The sequence below is a fragment of the Sus scrofa genome, chromosome 17, assembly GCF_054392235.1.
Source record: "Sus scrofa isolate SSC_HxYL_T2T_F1_AM1 chromosome 17, Sscrofa_HxYL_maternal_Yorkshire_Landrace_v2.0, whole genome shotgun sequence".
NCBI lineage: Eukaryota > Metazoa > Chordata > Mammalia > Artiodactyla > Suidae > Sus > Sus scrofa.
In genome coordinates this window covers 65,716,226-65,742,300 of record NC_139399.1, presented here as the reverse complement: position 1 = coordinate 65,742,300, position 26,075 = coordinate 65,716,226, and the positions used below count along the sequence as shown (strand labels likewise).

General features: G+C 56.1%; 2 protein-coding genes and 1 long non-coding RNA gene across 13 annotated transcripts in view; 2 read left to right on the top strand and 1 right to left on the bottom strand.

The window, feature by feature from the left end:
• The window catches only part of PMEPA1 (prostate transmembrane protein, androgen induced 1), a 55,183-nt gene extending 42,945 nt beyond the window's left edge, over positions 1 to 12,238 (top strand). For 4 of the 5 annotated variants that reach the window (XM_005673042.4, NM_001123203.2, XM_085002614.1 and 1 more), the window contains 3 exon segments: positions 3,606 to 3,760; positions 7,644 to 7,697; positions 8,143 to 12,238. In XM_005673042.4, coding sequence (XP_005673099.1) covers positions 3,606 to 3,760; positions 7,644 to 7,697; positions 8,143 to 8,691 — 758 coding nt within the window. In that variant the 3' untranslated portion in view covers positions 8,692 to 12,238. 5 annotated transcript variants of the gene reach the window in all.
• The window catches only part of LOC146395401 (uncharacterized), a 16,294-nt gene continuing 631 nt past the window's right edge, over positions 10,413 to 26,075 (bottom strand). The window contains exons 2-3 of one of the 4 annotated variants that reach the window (XR_014831982.1): positions 15,735 to 17,560; positions 10,413 to 12,765 (exon numbers count right to left, since the gene is read on the bottom strand). This is a non-coding gene — a long non-coding RNA (uncharacterized LOC146395401). Of the gene's footprint in view, positions 12,766 to 15,734; positions 17,561 to 20,769; positions 25,662 to 26,075 lie in introns of those variants that run through there. The other 3 variants (XR_014831983.1, XR_014831981.1, XR_014831984.1) reach the window with 3 other exon arrangements.
• ZBP1 (Z-DNA binding protein 1) overlaps positions 25,416 to 26,075 on the top strand; it is a 13,037-nt gene continuing 12,377 nt past the window's right edge. For 3 of the 4 annotated variants that reach the window (XM_085002618.1, XM_085002617.1, XM_085002616.1), the window contains exon 1: positions 25,417 to 25,582. In XM_085002618.1, coding sequence (XP_084858744.1) covers positions 25,489 to 25,582 — 94 coding nt within the window. In that variant the 5' untranslated portion in view covers positions 25,417 to 25,488. 4 annotated transcript variants of the gene reach the window in all.

The window sequence follows — 26,075 nt, the reverse complement described above, 5'->3', positions numbered from 1 at the left end:
GCATCGGGAATTGTGACAGCGGGACCGTGGAGCACCCCCTGTTTCCTGCCTGAGCTCTTTGCATCTGTTATCTCATGCCCCCACCTCCACCCCCACCCCCGGGTTGTACCAGGAGCCCCCAGAGTCACCCAGCTGGCAGGTGCAGGATGTCAGGACCTGGCATCATCACAGCTCCTTTGGCGTGGGGAGGGAAGACTAACAGTTCCCTGGGGAAGCTGGGTGGACTTAGCGGAAGCCCGAGACCCTGTCATTTTCTAGCTCTCCAGGAGGCTCTGGGTTCGGGACCCGGTCCCACCCTTTGATCTGGAGCCACTTCTCCCTGTGCCTCAGTTTGCTCATCTGCACAATGGCAGAGGGGACGACGCGCACCTCACAGACCCTGGGGAGGCGGGCTCAGAGCAGGGGTTCAAATCCCAACCACAGTCTCAGTGAGTAGTCACCACGAGGCCAGCCTGCTGCCCCCCTTGCTCTGTGAGCAGGCTTTGCTGAGAGTCCCATAGTCATGGGAGACTGGAGACGCGCGTGGGGCAGCGGAAGGACCCACCCTTCAAGCATCCTCAGATTGGGGAACTGGGGCAGGGTTCGTATGGCTGCACATCTTGAGGGCCCCTCTCTTGGCCAGAAGTGTGGGCCTTCCCAGTGCTTGTAAAACTCTCGAATGTATGGCTGGCGTCAAAAGCCAGGCAGCTTCACTAGTAGTTTCTAGCTTCTGGAAGATGGGGAGCCTGCCTGGAAGCTGTCCTGTTTAGTTTCAACTAGCCATGCCTGCGTAGAGACCTGTGGACCTGGTGAGGAGGAGCTCCTGCTCGATTAGTGATGCCTGTTGTGGGAGCAGGAATGAGAAGTTGGGCACAGATGCTGAAACCTTGGTGCAGATGCTGCCCAAACCTCGGCTGCCCAAGGGAAGGGGCCAGGCAGGTGATGTCAAGTAGGATGGGGACCCAGGTGGAGCTTGGTGCCAGGTGGACAGCACAAGCCTGTGTAAAGAGGGTGGGACCCGCAGCTCCATTCTGTTCCTTTGAGAGGGGCCGGGCTGTGGAAGCAAATGCCTGCAGTTAGCCACCTCTCCCTGCAGGTGGGAGAGTTTATTGAGTTACCTGACTATGAGAGTTTATTGTGGTTGGTTCTGTTGGCATGACCAGAGCCCCTCAACCCTGGCCGAGGCCAAAACACCCAGTCCTGGGTGTTTTCTGCCTCCTGGCTGGGTGGGCAGGGCTCTTCTGCGCACCCCCATCCACCCCCACCTGTGCCTCCGTGTCTTTGCTGTCCTGCTCGACCTGCTCTCTCTAGGCTAATGGGTTGGGGCCGTCCTTGCTTTGCCATAGCTGAGGTGCTGGAGAGCCCCCACGAAGCACTGTCGCCTTGAGGGAGCCCTTCCTGAATGCCAGGCACATTGGCCTGCCCCTCCTCCTCCTCCTACTTGGGAAAACTGGGATGGACTCAGAGGCGAGTCAAGGTCACAGAGCCGGCCTGGGGGTCCCGGTGGCGACACTGCTGGCCCCGCAGCTGCCTCAGGGTCTCAGGAACCCTTGGGCATCTCCCTTCTCCAGTGGCCGAGACCCCAGGACTCTGGCTTCCAGGATTGAGCCTAGAAATGCTTTGTGGTTTCTCTTTCCCTTCCCCCATGTGGATTTGCATGGGGCCATAGCCCAGGGACAGAGGGGTCACCTTAATGCTTTCGGGAGCCCTGGGCCCCTTTCTGGGGTGATCCTCTCACTTTGGACACCAGCCCCCAGAAATCGGGTCCTCCTGCCCTTTTGGGGGTCAGAAGAGCTGTGGGATCTGTCCACACCCACTGGACCTGCTGGGGCCCCAACCACTGCCCCTACCACCCTCACCCTGTTGCCTCAGCCACTGGACGGCACCCAGAGGAGGGCAGCGGCTCAGCCAGGGCCTGCAGGTCACCAGGGGTGGGGACGGGGCAGCCTACCTTCCTCCAGGCTCATGGGCAGGGCCCTGGAGCCAGCAGGGGGAGGGGCGGAGGGTGCCCACCCCCGGGTGCCCATGGGGTGAAGAGTGCACGGTGTTGGGGGAGAGGCTGAGGCCCCTTTGAGGTGGGGGCGTGGGTGTTGCACAAAGCAGGCCTGTGTGTCCCCTGAATGGGCAGCTTTATCCCGGGCCTTCAGGGACGGGCCCTGGGCCCTGTGGAGCCAGGCCAGGCTGCCCAGGCCCTGGACCAGCCTGTCTGGGATGCATGAGGTGTGGCCAGCGTTTCTGCGTCCAAGGCCAGAGGCCGGGCCTTTGCACAACCCAGGCCCCTGCTACCCTCCTGGCGGGAAAGTGAACAGGTCCCCCAGAGGGTTCGAGGCCCAGCTTGCTCGGGGCCCAAGGTCTCGCTCAAGGTTCCTCCTTCCTGGCCCCCAGGGCCAGATGGGGTGAGCGCCCCCCTGGGGCGGAGCCAGAGGCCCGGCTCCAGATCTAATTCCCGGGTGCAGAGGTAGAGGTTCAGTGGACCGTCGCGTGAGGGAGCCTGACCTTGACCTCTGCACCTCCGTCTCTTCTCCTGTGAGGCGTGATGATAAAGAAGCTTCTGTCTCTACGCGCAGCCCTGATCAGGGGTTCTTTGTCGCGGTGCCCTGTGCACTGTAGGAGCTGAAGCAGCACCCCGGCCCCACCCTCTAGATTCCAGGAGGCCCCCAGTTGTGACAGCCACTGTGTCCCCAGACACAGTGGACAAAGGTTTCACGTGGCGTGAGAAGGTGGCTGTCCTGTAGGGCCTGGGGGCCAGGGGAGGAGAGATGCGGGGGGGTGGGCTGTGTGCGGGGGCATCTGCTGCTGTACCAACAGGAACATCCACCCAAGACGTGTCGACCTGCCCTGGGAGCCGAGGGGAAACTGAGGCTGGTGGCAGGAGGGGTGGCCCCCGCGGGTGGCACACGGGTGACACAGCAGACCTCCCTCTGCCTGCTTCTCAGTTCCCGCCTGTGGCCGCCCCTGCTGCTCCACCTACATGTGTGTCTGTCTTGAAGGGGAAGGGCTGAGTCAGTGGCCTTGAGCTTGAACTTGTGCCCTTGGGAGCTCTCAGCTAATGGGGGGAGGGGGCGATCGATCTTCCTGCCCGCCCTCCGGGGTCTGAAGAGGCCCATTCCCAGCTTAGGGGTGGCCTTGGGCTGGGGGAGGCAGCAGAGGGACCCCAGCAAAGCTGGCTGTGCCCCCCCTCGCCGCACGAGCGCCAGGTCCCTGCCTGGGTCCCCAGCATCTCACCGCCCGCTGCTGGGGACTCTGCTGGCACGGAGCTTGGCCAGCTGCAGAGCCACCCGACACGGACCCGCTCGAGTCAGCAGAACCCACCCCGGCTCTGGCGCAATCGAAATAACCTCCTTCCTTTTTCAGCCCTGGAGGGTTTTCCGCCTTCTGGGGGGAAAAACAAAACAACCTCCCCCCCCCCAAAAAAAAAGAAATGAGAGTTGCAGCGTTGGCAGCCTCCTGGCTGGGGTTTTTCTGAGGCCCTTTCACCGAGGGCGGGGGAGTGTGTGCGTTTTGCGCGTGGGCGGCAGGGGCGCGGGGGCGTGTCCTCTGTTCGTGGGTGGGGCGTGCGTGTGTCGGGCTGGGGGCACGCCCCGCAGGGCCGGGGCCCCGGGTCTCACGCGGCCCCACTCTTGCAGCGGAGCTGGAGTTCGTGGAAATCACCATCATCGTGGTGGTGGTGATGGTGATGGTGGTGGTGATCACGTGCCTGCTGAGCCACTACAAGCTGTCCGCTCGCTCCTTCCTCGGCCGGCACAGCCAGGGCAGGCGGAGGGAAGACGCGCTGTCCTCGGTGAGTGCACACCCCGCCCTCTGCACCTGCAACGCGGGGCGGGGGGGCGGGGGGAGGCCCGGGGGGCCCCTGGGCACCGCGGGCAGGGAGACCGCCTGGGGTGGGGTGTGGGGGAGGGCGGTCCAGCCACAGGCAGTGGCCCAGGTGAGGGAGGCGGTGGACGCCACCACGCAGCAGGGCTCTGGTCCCCCGTCATCGTGGAAGAGGGCCCGGGCGCTGCTGGCTGGGGGTCTGCAAGCACGTCTCACTCCACCGTCCACCGTCCCTCCGTTCACTGGACAGGTATCTGCGGAGCCTTTCTGCGTGTCTAGGACCCTCCCCGGGGGGAGGTCCCCCCCGCCCCAGGGCTGCTGTCTGGTGCACTGGGTCTAGACCAGAGCAGGGGGTGTTCGATGGAAGCTGAAGGGGCTGTCCCTGGGATCCCAGGGAACAGGCAGGGTGAGCCCTGAGGAAGAAACAAGAGTGGGATGCCTGGGGGTCAGAGGGGCCGACGCTGTATCATCCTTGTGGTCCCTACACGAATGCAGCGTGCCGAGCTTCCAGAGCTGTAAGCCTGCTGCGCATCTGGAAACCCAGGAATATCCCCCCCTAGGCCCCACATGGGGCAGATCGAGCAACTCCTCGCGGGGTGGGAACACGCCCTGCTCCAGACCTGAGTGCCTAGACCCCCTGCTGCCCCTCCTCCTTCAGGGCCCACCCCACCCTGCCACCGGTAGTGTCCAGCAGGTGGCCCATGGGGTGGTGAAGGGCGGTTCCCAGCTCCACGCCTGCAGTGTGCCCTTGAACAGCCTGGACGGGAGCGGGCCGTGCGCTGGGCTGGAATCCCAGGGAGAAGGGAGCCCGCGGGCTGCCCGGGGCTGTGGGCAGAGCCCTTCCCTGAGCCTGTGCTCACCTGGTGCTGGGAAGGTGGCGACAACAGGGAGGTAGTGGCCTCCCTGCCCCGGGGGTCGCCCCGGGCCAGCAGCCCTGCCCAGTCTGTGGGGTGAGCCAGGTCGGGCTGGCAGGCCTGTCCCCAGCAGGCTCGGGCGCCTCCGCTGGCGTCAGGCCTCGCTACGTCACCAGGTTGCCAGGGCCAGGAGCGTCCGCGCTGGTCTCTCTGTCAGGAACCCTGGGGGGCAGGGTGAGGGGACAGCGCTGCAGCTTGAAAGGAACCCCAGGCTTTACCACAGGCCTCACCTGTGTGTTTATTTGCTGTTGCCTGAGTGATGGTGGCACCAGCTGTCGCACCTGCCCTCAGTGACCACCCCCCCTTCGGCAGCTGGGGACCATACTTTACAGAGGAGAACCTGGGGCTCAGAGAGGGGGGGACTTTTGCCCAGGGCCACACAGCTTCTCCAGGACAGTTGGGAGAGCCCACGGCCCCTTCTCCCCTCCCTTGGATGCTGGGGCAAGTGAGGGCACTTAGGGCAAAGGGGAAAACACGCTGGTATAACACGTGCTTGGCGCTCTGAGCCTCAGTGTGCACATCTGCAGACTGGGTGGAGCCAGCTGGGCCCCTGCTTACCCTGAAAGGTCAGTGGGGATGGAGTGAGCAAGAATGGGGAAACAGCAGAGGTTCTGGTGTGGGGGATCCCTTGCTACCATGGAGCGGGGGACAGCCCCTGCGTCTCTGGGGCTTTGGTCCCTGAACATCTGAGGCTAAAAGAAAATGCCCCCCGCCCCCAGCATCTACCCAGCCCCTGGGGATGCCTGGCTGGGTAAACACCAGGCTCGTTAGACCCGAAGTGAGTGTTGAGGCTCCCTGGGGGCCCCCAACCCGTCAGGGCACGTCTGAGACATCTCAGGCCCCATGACTGCCCAGAGAGACCCAAAGGCAGCAGCTGCCGTCTGCCTGGGGCCGGGCCACCCCCACCTGACTGTCGGGCCGTGTCCCCTTCTCCAGGTGACCCTGGGGGAGCTGGTTCCCTCATTTGTCTGAGGGTGAGGTTCTCCCACAGGTAAGCCCTGCGGCTCTGGACCTCACCGCCCCGCTGGGGCTGCTCCCAGGGAAGCTAGGAAATACCAAGTAATGCTAGTGACAGTGACGTCCTAGGCGCTGGTGGACCACCGTGACTTACAAGGTTGTGCTGGGAGCCTGACTGGGGCCACAGGGCCTGCCCGGGCCAGCTTGAGCCCAGATGATTTTGGATGCAGACGGGTGAGGTCTGGACCCCAGCACGGCCTCTTACCAGCTGGGCCAACTCAGCGCAGCCACCCGGCGGGTTTGGTCCGAAGAGTTGAGTTAGTGCTTCCAAGAGTTTAATTAGCACCGGCCTGACATCAAAGCATTTCTAATATCAGTAACCAAATGGCCCTTGATGACCGTATTAACAGTCCCGGTGTCTGTCTGCTGTCTGCGTCCCCACGCCTAGACCCCAGTGAGTGTGTGGGGTAAATGCATTCCTGATGGGACCGTTTTGAGAGACACAGAGCCCCCTAGTGGCCATATAGGGAACTGCAACCTTCCCCACAATTCCTCCTCAGACTGCAGGTGAGACTTAGCTGGGAACGAACCCTCAAGAAAACATGTCCCAAAGGAAGCTTTGGGGTGATAAATAATGTTCATTATGTCGATTGTGGAGATGGGTCTCTGGTATATACATACCCCCAAACAGAACCAAATTATATGCTTTGAATAGGTGCAGTTGATTATATGTTAGTTTCAGCTCAGTAAACCAATAAAATTAGAGGCATCCCTCGCCCCAGGCCTGGGGCTGTCCCTGCATGTCACCAACATAGAAATGGTGCTGCATTCCTTGACTGGAGCAACTGCACAGGGCACTCTGCTAATCAACAATCCTGTATTTCCTCAGCTATAAACAGAGCTTACAATAACGGGCGAGAGAGACGCCATAGAGTGATAAAGAACTATGTGCACAGGTGATTACAGAAATGACAGATGCTTTGAAGGAAATAAGCTGCGACAGGATTTTTCATGTGAGAAGGCCATTTAGATAATGGTGTTAGAGAAAGCCTGCAGGGGACGCTGGAGTTGCAAAGCCAGGAGCCAGCTGTGCAGGGGGCAGCCAGTGCCAAGGCCCTGTGGTGCACCCTTAGAGTCTGATGCACCGGGTGGAGGGTCAGAGTGGCTGGCTGGAGAGCCGTGGTAGCACCCAGCGCTTGATAAGCTCCCCGAGGGCCACGTGCACCGCAGGCGGTCTGCATGTTCGCCTCTTTCACTTCTTGGACTCCAAGAGGCAGGCACTGCAATTCCGCACATTTTGAGAGGCAGTCACTTGCCCAAGTTCGCACAGCAAGCACCTTGGCTTTCTTATCAATCAGTTCACGAGTTCATGTGGAGGTTTTCTTTTTTTTTTTTTTTTTTTGTCTTTTTTGTTGTTGTTGTTGTTGTTGCTATTTCTTGGGCCGCTCCCGCAGCATATGGAGGTTCCCAGGCTTGGGGTTGAATCGGAGCTGTAGTCCCCGGCCTACGCCAGAGCCACAGCAACGCGGGATCCGAGCCGCATCTGCAACCTACACCACAGCTCACGGCAACGCCGGATCGTTAACCCACTGAGCAAGGGCAGGGACCGAACCCGCAACCTCATGGTTCCTAGTCGGATTCGTTAACCACTGCGCCACGACGGGAACTCCCTGGAGGTTTTCTAAGGTCCACAGAGACTACTGGAGGGTTTTGAGAAGGAGGGACCCACAACTAGGATGTGTATTTTGCCAAGTGTGAGTTCGGAGGTTGCATTTTCGGGGACGGCAGCCGGAGTGGAGACATGGGTGACACAGCGATGGGGTGATGGCCAAGGACAGCGTCCAGGCCAGGACTAGGGTGGCCGCGGTGGGGACGGAGAGAAGTGGGTGGTGCACAGTCCCAGACGCCAGGCCCGGCTGCCCCTTTGCCCTTCCCCCCTCCGCGGGTCGCACTGACCCGGTCTCTTCCGTCCCCACACAGGAAGGATGCCTCTGGCCCTCGGAGAGCACGGTGTCGGGCAGTGGAGTCCCAGAGGTGAGCCCCAGCGCAGCCGCCCCTTCCCCACTCCCACCCCCGCCCCCCAAGGCTGCTGTGGGGGATGCCAGCGGCCCCCTGCCCAGCGGGTCCCCTTTGGGCGGGGCGGCACCTCCCCTGCTGTCGAGTGTGGCCGCCTGAGGCTCACCCCGGCCCTTCTCTGAAGAACCGCCCTTGGCCTCGAGATGCCCCTGCAGGGACCTTACTACACCCTGCCTCGCCCGGGAGTAGGTGCCCACACTCTCTGCGCCACCCAAGAGCAAAGGCGGCCCCCTTTCCACTCTGGGATGATGCCCACCCTCCAGGGCTCGCCGGCCTCGGGCTGGACTCCGGGCTCTTCCCCGCATCCCCCAGCAGGGTCCACGCCGCCCTGTTTCCCCCCCCCCCCCCCCCCGCGCCGGCGGCTCCAGGGGGTGCGCCTCACTCTGCCCTTTTTCTCCTGCAGCCGCAGGTCTACGCCCCGCCCCGGCCCGCCGACCGCCTGGCGGTGCCCCCCTTCGCCCAGCGGGACCGCTTCCACCGCTTCCAGCCCACCTACCCGTACCTGCAGCACGAGATCGACCTGCCGCCCACCATCTCGCTGTCGGACGGCGAGGAGCCGCCGCCCTACCAGGGGCCCTGCACGCTCCAGCTGCGGGACCCCGAGCAGCAGCTGGAGCTGAACCGCGAGTCGGTGCGCGCGCCCCCGAACAGAACCATCTTCGACAGCGACCTGATGGACAGCGCCATGCTGGGCGGCCCCTGTCCCCCCAGCAGTAACTCGGGCATCAGCGCCACGTGCTACGGGGGCGGCGGGCGCATGGAGGGCCCGCCCCCCACCTACAGCGAGGTCATCGGGCACTACCCCGGCGCCTCCACCTTCCAGCACCAGCAGACCAGCGGGCCGCCCTCCTTGCTGGAGGGGACCCGGCTGCACCCCGCACACATCGCCCCGCTGGAGAGCACGGCGGCCTGGGGCAAAGAGAAGGATAAACAGAAGGGCCACCCCCTCTAGGAGTCCCGGGGCGGGGGGCCAGGCCGGGGCAGCAGTAGTGAAACAGCAAAACACTCCGCACTTCTTGAAAGAAAAGAGAGAGGAGGACGGCGACACACAGAAAATTTGAAGTAACCATCCTCTCCCACCTCTCTGTGTATAAATATTTACATGTTCTGTCTGGTCTGAATGCACAAGCTAAGAAAGCTTGCAAAACAAAACAAAAAAACGAAAAGAAAAAAACAAAAAAAACAAACCCATGTTTCTTTGTTGAGCTGTGTCTTGAAGGCAAAAGAGAAAAAAAAAAACTACACTAGTCCTGTTTCTAGTTGAGCTGCGTGCGTGAATGCTTACTTTCTTTTGTTTGTTTATGATTTCACTTAACTTTAAAGACATATTTGCACAAAAACCTTTGTTTAAAGATCTGCAATATTATATATATAAATATATATAAAATAAGAGAAACTGTATGTGCAAGGGCAGGAGTATTTTTGTATTAGAAGAGGCCTATTACAAAAAAAAAAAAAAGTTGTTTTCTGAACTAGAAGAGAAAAAAAATGGCAATTTTTGAGTGCCAACTCAGAAAGTGTGTATTACCTTGTAAAGAAAAAAAAAAAAAAACTACAAAGCAGGGGTTTAGAGTTATTTATATAAATGTTGAGCTTTTGCACTATTTTTTAATATAAATATGTCAGTGCTTGTTTGATGGAAACTTCTATCACCGTCTGTCGAGACCTTTAAGGGAGAAATGTTGGAAGTTCGTGGCCGGTGTCCGGCAGAGGGTGGGCCCCACGCTGCTGGAGAGAGGCCCCGGTGGGCTCCTTTCCTGCTAGGGATGGGTTCGTACCTGTTACACGCTCCCGCCCCAAGGAGATGCATTGTTCCCCCCTCTGGGCCAGGACAGCTTCTGGATCGCAAATGAAATAGGAAAGGTAACCGAAAGGCACCGAATTCCAGGAGCTGGGCTTTCTGCTCTTCCCGAGATAAAGATAAACTGTTGCTGAAGGAACCTTAGTTTTTCCTCTCTCTTTAAACCATGAAGGTCCCCGTAGGAGGGGGCTGACGAAGGTGCTTTTCGCGCCCTGCCCGTTGTGCCAGGGCCATGCCGGAGGAGGCGGCTGGGTGGCTTGTGTGCCCAGGATACTTGGTGATTGGCTGGTCCCAGGCGCTCTCGGCTGCGGTGGGTGCAGCCCGCTGGCGTAGAGGAAAGGCCCAGAGGACTGTAGGAACGTGCCCTCATCCCCATCTCTTCTCTGTGTGTATCGAGTCTCCTGTAACAGGCCCACCATCAGAAGACCAGAGCTGAAAAAGCGCACCCGCCCGGGTTTCTCCCAAGACGTCGCGAGAGGGTTAAAACGGGAAAGGCAGTCAAGCCAATGCAAAAGCTTTAGAACAGAGAAGCAGAATTCCTTCCCTCCTCCTTTTCTGCATTTTCACTCCCATCCCCGTGAAAACCATGTAGCTGTGTTTCTCTAAGCATCTTGATCAGACCCAACTCTTGTTTGCCAAGATTTTCCAGAGTAGCTTTCAGCGGGACCTCTTGCTGCTGGCGCGCAGGGGGGCGCCCGTGTGTGCCAGTAGAGCTGGCAGCGGAGAAGGTGGAGCCGGGGGTCCCTAGGGTTCTACCAGGGGCTGGAGGTCCTTCCTGGCACAGAGGTCCGGCTGGTATTCCATGGGGGGATGCCTCTGGCAGAATTCGGACTGGCAGGTTAATGCAAGAGAGAGAAGTGAGAGGCAATAACTCGTTTTTAAGCAACTTTTTTTATTACTTGAAAAACAAAAACTCGAGAACAGTTTTGAAGTTCTGACCGTTTGAACTCTATTTCTGTATGTACCTTTTAAGACCATGATGACCCGTAGGTGACCGAGGGGTCTGAGTGCCCGCTCATCAGCTGGCACCACGTTCTGCTACCTTGGCCACAAAGCCTGCCTCCCCGTGGGGTCGTCAGCCTAACCTTGGCTTCTCTCTCGAAGATTCTTTGAAAGGTCGTGCAGAGAAATCCAGAGAGTTTGTCCTGAAAGGTACAGGGACACATTTCTAGATGAAACATTTTTTTAAAGAAATGTCCTTTCCTTTATGTAAAGCGTCTCCCTAGTGCCTTACTGAGAGAGCAGCCGACTCCTTTTGTCCCCAGGCAGTGGCGTTCCTGGGCAGCGAGTGCCCCGCTCACCCGGGACTGGCCTTCCCGCTCGTGGGGGACAGAGGGCCACTGCCTCTTTAAAAGCATCCTCGTCGCCTTCCCTCCACCTCGGACGTGCCCCCTCGGTCAGGCCGCCCCTCCTGCCCCTCCAGCCTCTGGTCAAGTACTCGTTGAACTCCCACGTGGGTCGAAAACCTAGATGTGGCCCTTGTTTGTGTGCATAGCCTCAGCCGAGAGCCAGGCCGAAGTGTCCCCGAGGTCCTCTTGAGCCAAACCTTGAATCTCGTTGCTTGGCGATGTGCCCTGCGTTTGCCGTGTGGGCAGTGAATTAGAAGGAAGCAGGAGAGGGGGTTATTGCCCTCAGCTGGCTTGAGGGCAGAGCACCCCCCTCGTCCCCCAGTGTTGCAGTCCAGGCCTCCACTGGGCTCCGGGCTCCGCGGATGACCGTGGCAGAAGTTCATGGCAGAGCGGCTTGTCAAAGTCAGGGCACCTCCCAGGAAAACCACGGGTGTGTTTGTGCAAAGTTCTCGATCGCTGCTGGACCCAGAGCCCTGGGGACGCACGCCTTCCTCTAGATGTTGGCTGTTGTGCCTTTGAAAAGCCTTTGAGCACCCCTTGGGAGGCCCCCCTTTTCCGGTGGGAAGTTAGGGGGGTCCTCGGCAGTGGCTGGTTGGAGGGGGACCAGGCTGGGCTCGGAGAAGGTGGCAGGCAGAGCTCGGCTTTCTCCAATCCTCTCGTTTCCCTGCTTGTCAATCATCACATTTCCTCCGGCGGAAAACCATTTCCCCCCCAAGCCCAGGTCTACGCAGACGGACTTGGCTCAGGTGCACCGAGAGCTGTGCACGGTCCAGTGTTTTGCCAGGAGCTGAGAGCGACTCCTGTCCCCACGTCTAGCGAGCCCCGGGGCAGGGACTGCATCGGTCCCCCGTCCTTGTCTGTCTTCTCTGTGAATTGTACGTTTCAGAGAATTACTGTTGTTTTCCTACGTGCAACACCAAGCTTCCAGATCCATAAAACCTCCTGATGATAAAGGAAAGAAGATGTTTCGTTGGGTTTGGTTTTCCGGAAACTGCGCTTCAAATGTTGCTGTACTATATAGAGCTCAGAAGGACACGCTGCATCCTCGTTCGCCTGCCTGATTCCACGGTGGTTGTGCCGATGGCGACGCTTTGACGTTGCTCCCCTGGCCTTGGAACCGCTCCTCTTTGCAGCCCTGTTTCCCCAGTTCTGTTCAAGTTCCACGTATGTAAACTCTCTGTGGCACGCTGGGTGCGGCGCCCACGTTGCTGCTGCGCGAGACTCTGTATTTGGATGCCAATCCACAGCCCTGATGAAATCGCTTGTTGTGTATCAGTAATCATTAGTGGCAATGATGACATTCTGAAAAGCTGCAATACTTATACAATAAATTTTACAATTCTTTGGAAGGAGGCTCTTTCATTTCTTGTGCTACGTTGCTTTCCCCTAACCCCCACGGCCCTCTGCACCAACCCCTGAATGCCTCTCTTGGGAAGGAAGCAATCCCCCTCTGAGCTGCTGTGTGCCTTTGAGCAACTCCATCAGCCTCTCTGTTTTAGCTCAGGCGGCATTCAGGAAGCCCAGTGATAGCAGGGCAGTGCTTGGAGGGCATTGGGCTAAACGAGTTGGCAAAACCTTGCCTACTTGTCCTCTCACTTAAGATATCATCCACTGTGGCTTCATGAAAGCTCTGATAAGGTCTGCAAGAAAGAAGCTGTCTTAGGTGGGGCTCTTCCAGAGGCTTGGACTTGTGTGTGAAGGGCTACGTCAAGGTCGTGCTCCCAGGGAAGGGAGTTGGGAAGAGGACAGAGGGAGGGGAAGTTGTGCCAGAGGGACTATTTTAGGCAAAGTCCCAGCCTCAGGCTGATCCCACGGGATCTGCAGGAAGCTTTGGGACGCAAGTTGCCCTGGGAGTGAGGTCGGTTCTCAGATGCTCCTGGCTCTTCATGTGACAGTGGGCCCAAGAGGGGTCCCCAAAGCCCCAGGTTGGCCCTCTGAAAATGTTCCCAGGGGCCAGCCCTTAGCAGCAACGTACATAGAGCGGGGGACGGGACCCGCCGCGGAATCTCTTGTTTATTTCTCTAAATTGAACCACTTTTCATGTCTGATCAAAGTTTTTTTTGTTTTGTTTTGTTTTGTTTTTAAATCAGCTCAAATGGTATCAATCCCCAGAGGTGACCACTGTTTGGCCCCAGCCCTGGGGTTTTGTAAGCTTTGGACCACAGAGCCCAGTGATGGGGCAGAACCGGGCACACAGCTGCCTCACCTGTTCCCCTCTCTGGCGAGGAAGAACCTCAGTGATGACGAAGAACTGGCTTCATGACCCTTGGGTGGACTGAGCAGGGCACCTTGGTGCTGGGCCCCGGCCTGGCTCCGGAGCCTGGGTGCCTGTCACTCGAGGTCACTCTGCTTGCTGACCCTCAGTCACCTGGTCTGCGGAACAAGTTACCGGCAGTCCCTGCCAGGTGATTGCACCTGGTGTCTGATTAGATCAAGCCACAGGGCACCTGGTGGGCCAGTATCAGCCGTTCTCATTAACCATGGGCTCCAGGACAGTTTTCACATAATTGATGCTAAGGGCTGGCCCCCGGGAACATTTTCAGAGGGCCAGCCTGGGGCTTTGGGGGCCCCTCTTTGGCCCACTGTCACACGAAGAGCCAGGAGCATCTTGAGAGCATCTGACCTCTCTCCCAGGGCGACCTGCATCCCAAACATGATGCTAAGCACTGAGCAAGGCTGGCAGCTCTTTGCAGGAGGCCTCACCTTGCACTCACTTCCCACAATATACTTCAGCGCAGCTGCGTGCCCAGGGCCAAGGGGACACTTGGGGGGGTGGGCTGGAGCGTCAGACCCAACCCTGACCTCAAAGAGTTCACCCTCTGGCTGGCGAGACAAGCTGACAGCCTGGGACCACAGTCCCATGGGGGAGGGAAGGAGAGGGGACTGTCGGGAGCCAGGAGAGGCTTAGGAAGCCTCAATAATTCTGAGCTGAGGGATGTTGGGAAGACAGAGATGGGGGAGCAGAGACTGAACCAGGCATTCGCCTGCGCAGCGGCCACGAGGGGCCTTAGCAGGGCACCTGCACAGCCTGGCAACGCTGACCCGGAGGGAGGGGAGCCCCTGGAAGGGGGGTGAGGACACCAGGCAGGTAATCATGTGACCAAGAGAAAGGCTGAAGTTTCCCTTTGGAGTCAATCTGCTAAACAGAGGTATTTCACAGCCTCCGTGCCAGCGCGGCGCCCGTGCCAGCAGGACCGGCCCTGCCCTCCCCCCAAAGCCCTGGCCAGTGCTTTACTGCAGATCCCTCCTGCCTCAAAGGTGGCAGGAGATGGGGTGGCAGCCTGAGGTGGCTCTTTCTGCGCCCAGAGCCTCTGCAGTGACCTAAAAATCCACAGGCGCCTGGTCTCCCCTCCCCCCCCAGCCCCCATCACACAGAGCCAGGCCCAGCAGCCAGTGGCTTGGGAGAAACGTCTGGAATCTGGCTGGAGCAACGGGGATTCTCTGTTCTCCACGCTGGCCTCTGGCCACCTGGCAGAAGCCCCTTGTCATTCACCAGATTGCTCCCCGGGACCCCATTTCCCTCTGCCCCCTGCAGCCCCCCTGCCTGGGGAGTGGAGGGTCCTTCCTAAACCCCCTAATTATCTTGTGTCCCCCCTGCACTGGCCTGGTGACACCCCGCCTCCTGACTCCCTCCTCCCCCGCGGGGGTCAGCCCCACATCCGGCGGGCCTTAGAGTCTTCCACGGATCCTGTGCCTCAGGAAGAAGCCCAGACGCCTCACCCAGGTGCCCAGGAGACACACTGTCTATTCTCCTGCGGATACCTGACGCTCCAGCAAAAACCATCCTGCCGGCCCTCCCTGTGCGTCTGGTGCTCTTCCCCAGGCCTGTGACTGTGTCACCACTGCTTAGAGGCCCCTCCTCCAACCCCTGCACTGTCCTGACCAGGCATTGTCCTGACCTTAGGCAGTAAGACCCAACTCAGACAGCACCTCCTCCGGGAAGCCTTCCAGTGTGCCCCAGCCTGAGCTAGCTGCCCTCCCCTGTGCTTCCCTGTGTCCTTCTACTGACAGCATGTAGCGTTCATGGCTCGCCCCCAACCCCCACTTCCAGCCCCAGGGGACTGAGCTGCTTGAGGTCAGAGCCAAGGTCATACACACTGTCTATGCAGGATAAATACACACTCCCAGGAAGGAGGCACCTCCCGACAACCTTCATTCTCCCAGCACCCCCATTCTACAGACATGGAAACCAAGGCGCAGAGAGGTCAGCTGCCCCCTGCCCGCCACCCCATGTCACCAGACTGCCACAGCTGGGATGCTCTATCCCACCATCCCACACCGTCTCCTCATCCAGCGCCCCCAGACTCTCTCCATGCAGTCAGATGGCAGCATCAGAATGGAAACAGGCCTGGCTGACCAGGGCACACTCCCCGGCCACACCTCAGGGTCCCGGGGCCACACGAGCGTGGGTTCTGACCCAGCTCTGCACCTGACTGGCTGGGCGCCTTCTGCAGCCCACCTGAGTCCTGGTATCCTCCGGGGGGAAACGGGCCTGGGAGGTGAGACCTGGTCCTCGCTGACAGCGCCTCTGGGATCAGCGCACCGCTGACCCTTAGCGTCTCTAACAGGCGGGGGGGTGCGTTTGTTTTCCATCGTGTATATTGGATGTTTTTATCAAAGTAAAAGAGCAGGTCTAAGGCAACAGCGCCCCTCCCCCCCCCGCCCCATCTTTTCCAGGCCCTCAGCCTGGCCCTAGGGGGCAACAGCTGCTCTCATTCCTGTGCATTTGGGGAGGGACCGCTTCACCCCAACCCTGGAGTCCACCTCTAATCCGCGCTTTCCTGGATTTGAGATATTACTGCCCAACTTCCTGCTGGGACGGGAAAGCCTGTAGCACGTTGACACGCCTCCTTGCTGCCCACTAAAGACATGTTCTTATTTGGGGGTCCTCTCCGGTTGTCTTGGTGACATCAAGTCCTGTGAGCCTCCCCTCTATCTGCGTGCCCTCTGAGGCCGCAGTGTCTCAGGCCCCCCTGGGCAAGTTGAGGAGGTGGCACATTGCCCTGGGCCTGCCCTTCCGCTCGCCCCATCCCCTCCCTCCTTTCGCACCTGTTCTGAGTTCTCTCCGTTTCTACTTCCAACTTATCAAGACCAGGAATATTCCGGTAGCATAATTCGGTCCTCTGTGCTTTATCTGTAAGGAGATCTCGAAGCTGAAATTCAGTCACAGCTCAGGGCAATGCCGGATCTTTAACCCACTGAGTGAGGCCAGGGACCATCCTCATGGATGCTCATCGGGTTCATTACCGCTGAGCCACGATGGAAACTCCCACATATATTTCAAAATGGAATCATACTCTAGCTTTATAAATATCTTTCCTTAATACACCGTGACCCCTTTCCTTACCTATAAATATCATCCTATGGCCCATGTTTTTCCTCGCATCAGAGCGTTCCACTGTACAGGTTTCCTAATTTGCTCAATGGATCCTCTTTGGTTGGACATCTCGGTTGTTTATAATTCCTTCACCTTTATAGGCCATCCTATGGTGACGAGCTCATGCATACATCTTTGTACACGGACGATATTCTCTTGCTTGGATAAAGGAAAGGAACTGGTCATATTAATGTTGTTACAGGTACACAGAATGGCCCAGACTAGGGTGACAAGGCAGAGGTCACACGCCAAGCACGTGGCAGAAAGAGTCTCCCCGTTTCTCCCCTCTTTCCAAAATGCTTTTTTCTATCCTTATTTGTCCACCACATGACCTTGAATCAGTCCACCCAATATTTTAGTTTCCTCTCTGATGAACGTGTACGTTTCCATTAATTCTTCATGTAATAAGTGACCCAAAGCAACAGACCGGCTTCAGCAGAAGCACGAATCATTGACTCTTGGACCTGAAGAGCACCTGGCTCAGAGTGGGGCTAGACCACACGCTTCCAGGTCCAGGTGTGCCCGCCCCCGTGCTAGGAAGGCGTTTGTCTCCATTCCAACTGCTCATCCCTACAGACTTGCTTTTCAGCCAGATTCTCCTCTCGGGGCCACCTGCTCTCCTGGTTCATTTCCTGACAGCTCTAAATCAAGTGGGAGAAAATGAGTTCGCCGTCTCCGATCGCAAGTCCCAGAGTGGAATCCCACTGGACTGGCTTAGGGCACATACCCGTCCCGGAGCCAATCACGGCAGAGCCGCAAGAAGGGAGGGCTCCGATTGGCCTGGTTTGGGTCACGTGCCCTCCTCCGGACCTGGGGGTGGGGCCAGCTTCCTCCCATCCATGTGGATTGCGAAGGGGAAAGGTGGTTTTCTAAAAGAAAATCGGGGTGGTGGTGTCAGCAGGAGGTTGGACGGCCGACATCTGCCAGGTGCCGTTACAATGGACAAGTAAACGCATTAATAATCAAAAAAGGAAGCTTTTGATGAACACAGCAACGGCGTGGCCGTGTTCAGTCCACGCTGCCGCCTTTGCACCGAGCTGGGGAAGGCAGCAGCGTCTGAACCAGCCCTGCCATCTTGATTACTTCAAGTTGGTTTAGAGTTGATATTTATTGAAATTATTTCAGCATGTGTGTCTGGCTTCCTGTCTCAGTCGCAGGCGTAGACGGAACGTTCAGAGTGAGAAAGAATGTGTGAGCCAACGGGGGAGACAGAACACACAGGAAGGCTGTGCCAAATCAGCGTTGCATTTTCTTTAACACTTTGTACAGTTGTCCTGAAGTAAAAGAACTGTTTCTAAAAATAAAACAAAATATTATATAAAAGCTTCACAATCAAACGCTTTGGAACAAATGATGGGCTTAAATGTGCAAATAAAGTTTTAAAATGAATATCCATCCGTGTGTGTGTGTGTGTGTGTGTCCATGTGTGCACGTGAGCTGCCACGATTTGCCCCTCCCCCTCCCCCAGGTCCCCTCCACTCTCCCCTCCTTGCCATTTGTGCCCCCTCCTCGCCCTGACTGATGACCCTGAAAAGCAGAGGGTTGAAATCATGATGTTCAGCTTATTAAAAGGCTTTTATTGAGCTCAAAATAATTAAATTTGTCTTTAAAAGCATCTAACTCGATTGAGTGAGCAAATGTAAAAATGAATTTTTAAAATTCATGGAGCTAGACTCCTGCCTGCCTGCTCTTTACAGGCGTGGGCAAATCCGGGGGAAGCTGCAAAGGATGGGGTCAGGGCCCTGGATGTGATCCTTTGATCTGGATTCGAAATCCACCCCCTGGCTGTTTCCAGCTGGTCACCCCCTGGGGGCCTCAGTTCCCAAGAGGAGTAACTTGGGCAGAGAACTGGAAGCAATGCTACTGTGCCCCTGTCCCCAGACTCTTTCTGCTTCTGCCCACTCGGGTCCAACTTCCCGCCGCAGCACCTATGTCCGGCTGCCTGGGACTGTCTCTGGCTTCCAGAAGCTTCTCTGCCCCCCATACAGCAGGCCAGTCATGCTGGGGGATAGACACCATGAAGAAGAGCTTCCTCCAGCGACCGAGGGAAGCCAAGCACCTCAGCTCCCTTGCCCTCCGTGGGGAACCCCAAGAAGATGCTCTTCATGTTCCCAGCATTCCCCTCGCTCCCAGCCACACTGATGCCCGGGAGTACCAGGTCACGTGCTGGATGGCACGCCCTCCATCAGGGACCACCCTTCCCCGGCCCTCCCCGCCTGCCCTCTCAGGTGCCTTAGGTGTGCTTCTGGGGTGCCCAGCCTCAGATTGCAAACTGTAAAGTGGTGGTGAGTGACGTGAGGTCAGAGCACCTTAGAGAGCTCCCCATGAGGAAGACAGAGGGGCTCGTGCATGTGCATGTGTGTGTGTGTGTGTGTGTGGGTGTGTGTGCACGTGTGTGCAGAGCTGGGTGTGCCTGCCTGGGTGTGTGGACATACAGTCACCCAGTCTTTTCTTCACCCCCATATAGCCCAACTATTTCAACACAGAATCATTTTAAAAGTGGTTAACGAGAACAAAATCTCAAATATTGAACTCTTTTCTACTCCCTTCTCAGGTTGCTGAGCCTCTGAGGACTCGGCACCGTGCTGCTTGCGTGGGCACTGATAGGCAGCGAGGGTTCAGGGCAACCCACAAATTCATATGTTGAAACCCTACCCGGCGACCGACGTGATGGTGTTAGGAGGTGGGGCCCTTGGGAGGTGATTAGGATTAAACGAGGTTATGAGGGTGGAGCTCCCGAGATGGGATTGGCGCCCTTATAAGAGTCATGAGACACCTTTTGCTCCCCCGAATCCCCACCAGGTGAGGACACAGCGAGAACACAGCATCTATGGACCAGGAAGTGCCTCTCACCAGACACGGAATCTGCCAGCACCATGACCTTGAACTTCCAGTCCCAGAATGGAGAGTCAGATCTTTGTTGTTTAAACCACTTGGTTGGGAGTTCCCATTGTGGCTCTGCCGGTTAAGAACCCAGTTGTCTCCTTGAGGATGCAGGTTCCATCCCTGTCCTCACTCTGTGGGTTAAGGATCCAGCATTGCCACGAGCTGTGGCATAGCTTGCAGCTCAGATGCAGCACTGCTGTGGCAGTGGTATAGCCTCAGCTACAGCTCTGATTTGACCCCTGGCCTGGAAATTTCTCTATACCACAGGTGGCCATAAAAAGAAAAAGATAATGACAAACCACTTGTTCTATGGTATTTTTGTTATAGCAGCTAAGCTAAGATGGGCATACTCAAAGAAACCTTAGAAACAATTGTCAACTTTTTTCCATGACAGATCTAATAAGTCCTACGAGACAGTGCTGCGTTGTCCAGCTTAGAAAGCACCATTTCTTATCCCAGGACTTGTGACACCATACCTGTTCATAGCAGTAGAAGTAATTGCTAAGAGCTTGGATTCTCCAGTCTGATAGCCTGGCTTAACCCCCCTCAGTTCCACCCTCAATTCCACCCACTAGCCCATGACCTTGACCGGGTGACTTAGTCATCTTTCTGAACCTCAGTTTTCTTATCTGTAAAATGCAGATTTAACAGTATTCACAATATGGCTAGAAAAATTGAATAAAATAAAACACCGGAAATAGGGTCCATACTAAACTCATTAGGTCTGCTAAGAGATGTCTTTCGGAGGTCCTGTCGTGGCTCAGCAGTTAACCATCCCAACTGGGGTCCATGAGGACGGAGGTTCAATCCCTGGCCTCGCTCAGTGTGTTAAGGATCTGGCGTTGCTGTGAGCTGTGGTGTGGGTCAAAGATGTGGCTGGGATCCTGCGTTGCTATGGCTGTGGTGTAGGCCGGCGGCTATAGCTCCAATTAGACCCTTAGCCTGGGAACCTCCACATGCCTCGGGTGTGGCCCTAAAGACCAAAAAACAAACAAACAAACAAACAAAAAGTCTTTGGGTCAAATTTTAGGGTATGATACCCATTTAGAATGAAAAGAAGCTCTGAATGAGCACATCGACCTGTTCTGCAGCTGCCCAATCCCACACTTGGCAACGCCCCGGCCACACCTCACCCTGGGCTCCGTCCCCTAAAGAGAAGGGCCCTCAGATGTGTCTCTCTGCATGTCATTGTTTTCTAAAAAATTCATGATGTACAATGTGTTAATTTTCCCTGTTTCCCCATTTTGAGCTTCTAGGTAGAGAAGCCTTTGCATCTCAGGCCTGAGGATGTTTTGAGAGCCTTTGAAAACGTTAGCACTCCAAAAATGGCGAAAAGAAAAACCTTGGAAAATCAGAAGCAATACTTTTTGTGCGTGTGTGTGTCTTTTTAGGGCTGCCCCTGTGACATGTAGAGGTTCCCAGGCTAGGGGTCTAATCGGAGCTGTAGCTGGCGGCCTACACCACAGCCACAGCAACACCAGATCTGAGCCCTGTCTGTGACCTACACCATAGCTCATGGCAACGCCGGATCCTTCACCCACTGAGCAAGGCCAGGGATCAAACCCACAACCTTGTGGTTCCTAGTCGGATTCGTTTCCACTGTGCCACGATGGGAACTCCAGAAGCAATGAATGTTTAATTAAACATCTAGAAAACCTAACACAATGTCAAATGCATTCATTGTTCCCTTTCATCATCATAAAGATTTCATTATACTTCATCACATTTGAAACAAATTTATAGGTGAATTTACTCCTCATTTTGCAAGAATTTCTAAGACTGGACCCTCAGTGGAGGAATTGTGGCCAATTGTAACTAAATTAATTTCTTGTAAACAAAGAATTTTAGAAGCAGCATTATCCAAAACTCTTTTGATTATAAAAATCACAGAGGTGAATTCATTTCATTCTGTTTTGGGGGGAGGTGGGAAGGGCTTTCCAAAAGAGTTGGGGGAATAAAGGGAGTGAAAAGGCCTGGTCCTGGCCCCACCCCTCTCCCCTCACCCACCTCCAGCACCCCAGGCAGCCTCTCTGAATCCCAACTCCCCCTGGGTGAAAAGCTTCCGGTGGTTCTTCCTTAGCCCCCAGGGCAAAAGCTCAGGTTTCAGTCACAGCCTTCAGTGCCCAGAGCCCTGCCCATCCCGCTGACATATGTGCCCCCTTGCCCAGCTCCCCATTTGCAGGCCAGCACTGCTGGGAGTGGGGGGCACCCAGGACTCAGCCCAAGCCACCTGCCAATCCCTCAGTTGGGTGGCGTGACCTTTTCTGTAGCTGGAAAGCGACAGTGGAGCCAGAAATCAGCAAGGGAGGCCTCCCCCAGCCCTACCCCAGGCTCCAGCACCTAGCCTGGGATGATGAAGGCACAAGGAATTATTCAGTGCAAGACCAGAGAGAGACCAGGCAGGGGGGGTGGGTATACAATGAAGATACAACAGGTCCCTTTTACTGAGCACAAGCTATGCACTCCATGCTCTCCTAGGACCTTACATGATCTTGTGGAAGCTTTGAAACAACCCCAGGGTGGAGCTGCTGTGATGCCCTTTTTCAAAAGGAGAAACCAAGGCTCAGAAAGATCAACGACAGGCTTGAGGCACAGAGCTACAAGGTTGGGGCACCAGAATAGGAGCCCCAGGTCTGTCTGACTCCATGGGACCCAGGTGACCCGAGAAGGCCCACGGAGATCTGTCCTGCGGGGCAGTGAACAGAGGAGCCAGGGCAGACAACTTGGGGGCAGACGCATGTGCAGGCTGCCTTCCCACAGCCCCTGGCCCGGCCTTCTTTCCTGACCCTCCTCTGATAGTCCTGTGATCTTGTACCATCCCTCTCTCTCTGCCGCCTCTGGTTCTCTGACCTTTGCCCCTGGCCAGAGACACATTATTATCCCCATTTGCTGCCTTCAGACCTTTCCCCTCCCTCCCTCTGGGGTGAATTCACAGAGGAAGCGCGATAATAACAACCAGGCTGCCGGGTAGAAAGGAGACCGGGCTTCGCCAACACAATGTGCAGTAAAAATATCTCTCTTTTTAAAGAGAGAGAGAGAAATTTAAAGACTCGAGATTGGTAACATGTAATTATCATCTGGTTTGGGCGGAGAGTTCTAATAGTTTCCAGAAAAACACAGGCCATGAAAAGGGAGTGAGCTTTCCAAGGCAAAAAAGGGCTTTGGGCTCCAGTGGCGCCATCTTGGAACTCCTTATGGCCTTGGAGGTCCTTCCCAGGCAGAGTGGGGAGTCACTGGTGTCCCTGACTCCCTTCCTCTCCCCTTGTGTCGTCCGCACTGGACCAGAGGCTCTGAGAGTACAGAAACTGCCTTTGACTGCAACCTCAGACCTGCTCAGTACATAGGCTCTAATGCATGGTCATCCCTAAAGGCATAGTGGAAGTTTCCTTGTCCCTTTCTTGGGGGGAAAGATAAGGGTATGGGACAGCTAAGTACTCTCTGACGTCTGTTGTCCCCAGTTTGCAAGTAATAGAACCCCGGATTTTAGCCGGGTATGTGGTGACCCAGAATAAAGATCTTCATTCCCAGCCTCCCTTGCTAGACCATGAGAATGATGAAATGTCAGTGGAATGTTTCCACGACTTGTGAGTGTTCTTAAAGGAGAGATATCTCCCTTGCCTCCTTTCTGCTATAAGGAATGCAGTCGTGATGGCTGGAGCTTGAGCAGCCATCTTAGAACATAAGGCAAACCTGGGAATGAAGGCCACAGATGGCAGAGCAACAAGATAGAAAGGGCCTGGGTCTCAACACTGTGGTGCCGCGCATCAAACCTGGACTGCCTACCAGGCTGTTATAGGAGAAAGAAAGAAGTGTCTGTATCCTTTAAGCCACTGTATTTCAGTTAAAAATAATCCTTATAGTCAAAATCATATTAGAAGTCTCTTAAATTCAGAAGAGGAAATACAAGATAATTCAAACTTTAAAAGTGAGAATCCCACTCAGTGTAGTGGGGTGCCCCCTGTAGGTTTACGGCTTCCGTGAATTCCTGACATGCCACGGAATGCTATGGAAGGCAAAACCCACCTGCATTAAATTGCTTCTCTGCTCTCTCTCTCTTCCCCAGCGTCTATATTTTGGAGTTATGGAGATCCATCAGACACAGGTTCAATCCCTGGCATTTTCTAAATGATGCACATTTTGTGAACACCTAAGTGTCAGATAGATGGGCTTTTTCTTATTTATTATCTCTGCATTATAATTAAAGAAGATGTAGCTCAGAGATGCAGTGGCACACAGCTTGGAAGGAGCAGGGCTGCAGCTCAGACCTGCCCTGGGGAAGAAAGCCTCGTCCAGGAGGCACCTGCCAGTGACACTTGGCTTCCCCTGTGCAGCGGATGCTGTGGCAGACTCATCGTGACCCTCAGAGAGCCAGTGTGGAGGCCCCATGTAGCTTGGGCGGCACAGGGGTCGTGGAGATACACAGGGACAGGGCACAGGAGAAGGGGAAAGGGCCATCCAAACATGTCCAGGTGGACACAGACCAAAGGAAAGCTGACGCTCTGATCAAGCTGGAGTCCCTCAGCCTGACTTGCAAGCCCACCAGGCCCCTGGGTTAAGGCCTAGGTTGGGGCGTCACACTAAGGGGTCAGCAGCACACAAGGAAGCTTGAGGAGGAGAGGCCAAGAGGAATGAGGAGAGGTGGGGGCAGGGCCAGATGGAGTCAGGGTTTTCCTACCATTTGGGACAGGTGAGAGGCCCCCTAACTCAGAGGGACCAGGCAAAGGGGACGCAGGCCCAGATTGGTGAGCGGGCGCCACCTGGTGGCCAGTCTTGGTATGGCGGCTTCCTGTAGCCTGCAGGGGCCCAGCCGGAGCCCCCAGCGGAGGGTGCCTCGACATTTCAACTCCACTCTCCCAATTATTCCGCATTTAAAACTAATATTGTCAATTCACATAGAGATATATGTTTCTCCTGTTTGCTTATTTTAAAAGAGTAAGGGAATTCCTGTCATGGCGCAGAGGAAACGAATCCGACTATTATCCATGAAGACGCAGGTTCGATCCCTGGCCTTGCTCAGTGGGTCAAGGATCTGCTGTTGCCGTGAGCTGTGGTGTAGGTTGCAGACATGGCTTGGATCCCTTGTTGCTGTGGCTGTGGCTGTGGCTGGCAGCTGTAGCTCCAATTTGACCCCTTTCATATGCTGTGGCTGCAGCCCAAAAAAAGCAAAAAAAAAAAAAAAAAAAAAAAAAAAGAACAAAAGCCTCACTGTGGTTTTTATTGACTTGTCCAACACTCCGCCTTGGGTTCGAATAAAGTCACCTGGGACCTTCAGCCCCACCTCCTGAGACTGGGATTTTTTTGTTCTGAGGAGGGCCAGGCATTGGGTTTTTTCCCTGCTTGCTTTACAAAGACAGCTTTGAGACAAGCCTCTGGGACCCCTTCCATGGATATACTTGTCCTGAATGCCTCCCTTTGTGGAAATGCTGGGGATGATGTCCCCCTGGGCGCCCCACCCTGGCGCCCCCTCCTTCCCTCTACAGCTGGGACCCCGATCCCAGGGGCTTCTGGGGACGAGTCCCTGACCCTGTGGGCTGCCTCACCTTGAGCAAGTGGCTCAGTTTCCTCTCTGAGAAAAGAGACCAGTATCAGCCCCTACGCCCCGCCGATGAGTCAGAGGCACACGGGATCACAGAGCATGCAGAAGGGACTCAGGAAAGAGGGCTGGCGTTGTGCTTTTCCCCCCCTTTTTTGGTGAAACTGTTAACTTCTTTTATTTTTTATTTAAAAAAAATTTTTAAATAGTGATTTTTATTTTCTCTATTATAGTTGGTTTACAGGGTTCTGTCAATTTTCTACTGAACAGCAAACTGACCTAGTCTCGCGCACACGCGCACGCGCACACACACACACACACACACGCACATTCTTTTTCTCACATTATCCCCCATCAAGCTCCATCACAAGTGACTAGATATAGTTCCCAGTGCCACACAGCAGGATCTCATTGCTTAGGGCTGCCGTTATGACATATACAAAGGTGAACAGGGCACCCCCCCAGGTGTCTTGGTGGGCTTGTGGGGGTCACAGTGGGAGCCCTCGGCCCCAGAGGAAGGTCTGGCCTTGCCCAGCTCAGCAACTCCCCACGGGCATCTAGTTGCAGCCGTAACTCTGTCTTGCTCCGTTCTACTTTCAGTTTTGTTTCTTTCGAATACCACACAGACAAGTTTCATTTTCTTCATGCCCTGAATCTGCTCATTCAGTGACGAGGCCTGTTTCCGGGCACGTGAACAGCTCACATCTGGTGAGTGAAGCTGGAACATCCTCACAGCTGCCAGCAGCCCCAGGCTGGGTCACAAAACGACACTCAGCCTCGGCCGGACCCACCTTCTCAAGGCCATGGAGTCGGAGCAGGCCACTGTCCCCAAGGCTCCCAGGCTCCCAGCGGCTGCTGCCGACGTGGCCGAGACCCCTGCCGACCCAGAGGATGCAGGTACCTTCTAAGGAACAGGGGACATTCCTGGGTGGAACTTGCACTTTGTCCTGGTTCCTTTTCTCGGCCGATCACAGCCCTGATAGCAAAGCAGGAGCGAGAAAGAGGGAGAGAGGCCATTGGGTCTGACTCAGAGCCTCCATCTGCCCCGGGCAGCTTGCAACACGCTTGGTGTGCATGTTGCAAGGACCCCCGGGGCAAGCCTGATGGCCGTTCCGTCTTCCACCTGAGATCCCTGAGGCTCTGCTGGTGAAACAACCCCACTGAGCCTGGGACCCGAGCCCCTGTCCTCACCCTCGGTTTGGAGGAAGAACAGAAGTTTGGACGGGTGGCCCCGGGCTTGTGCCTGGCTGCATCCTGCTTCCTTCTCTCCTGGGATAACTTTGCTTCAGGCAGCGCTGAGTGACAGCCAGTTGTTATTGAGCCATTGCTGTGCTCTAGGCGCCCCCCCCCCACACAACAAAAGCTCGTGGGCTGTGACCTGAGGGGCTTT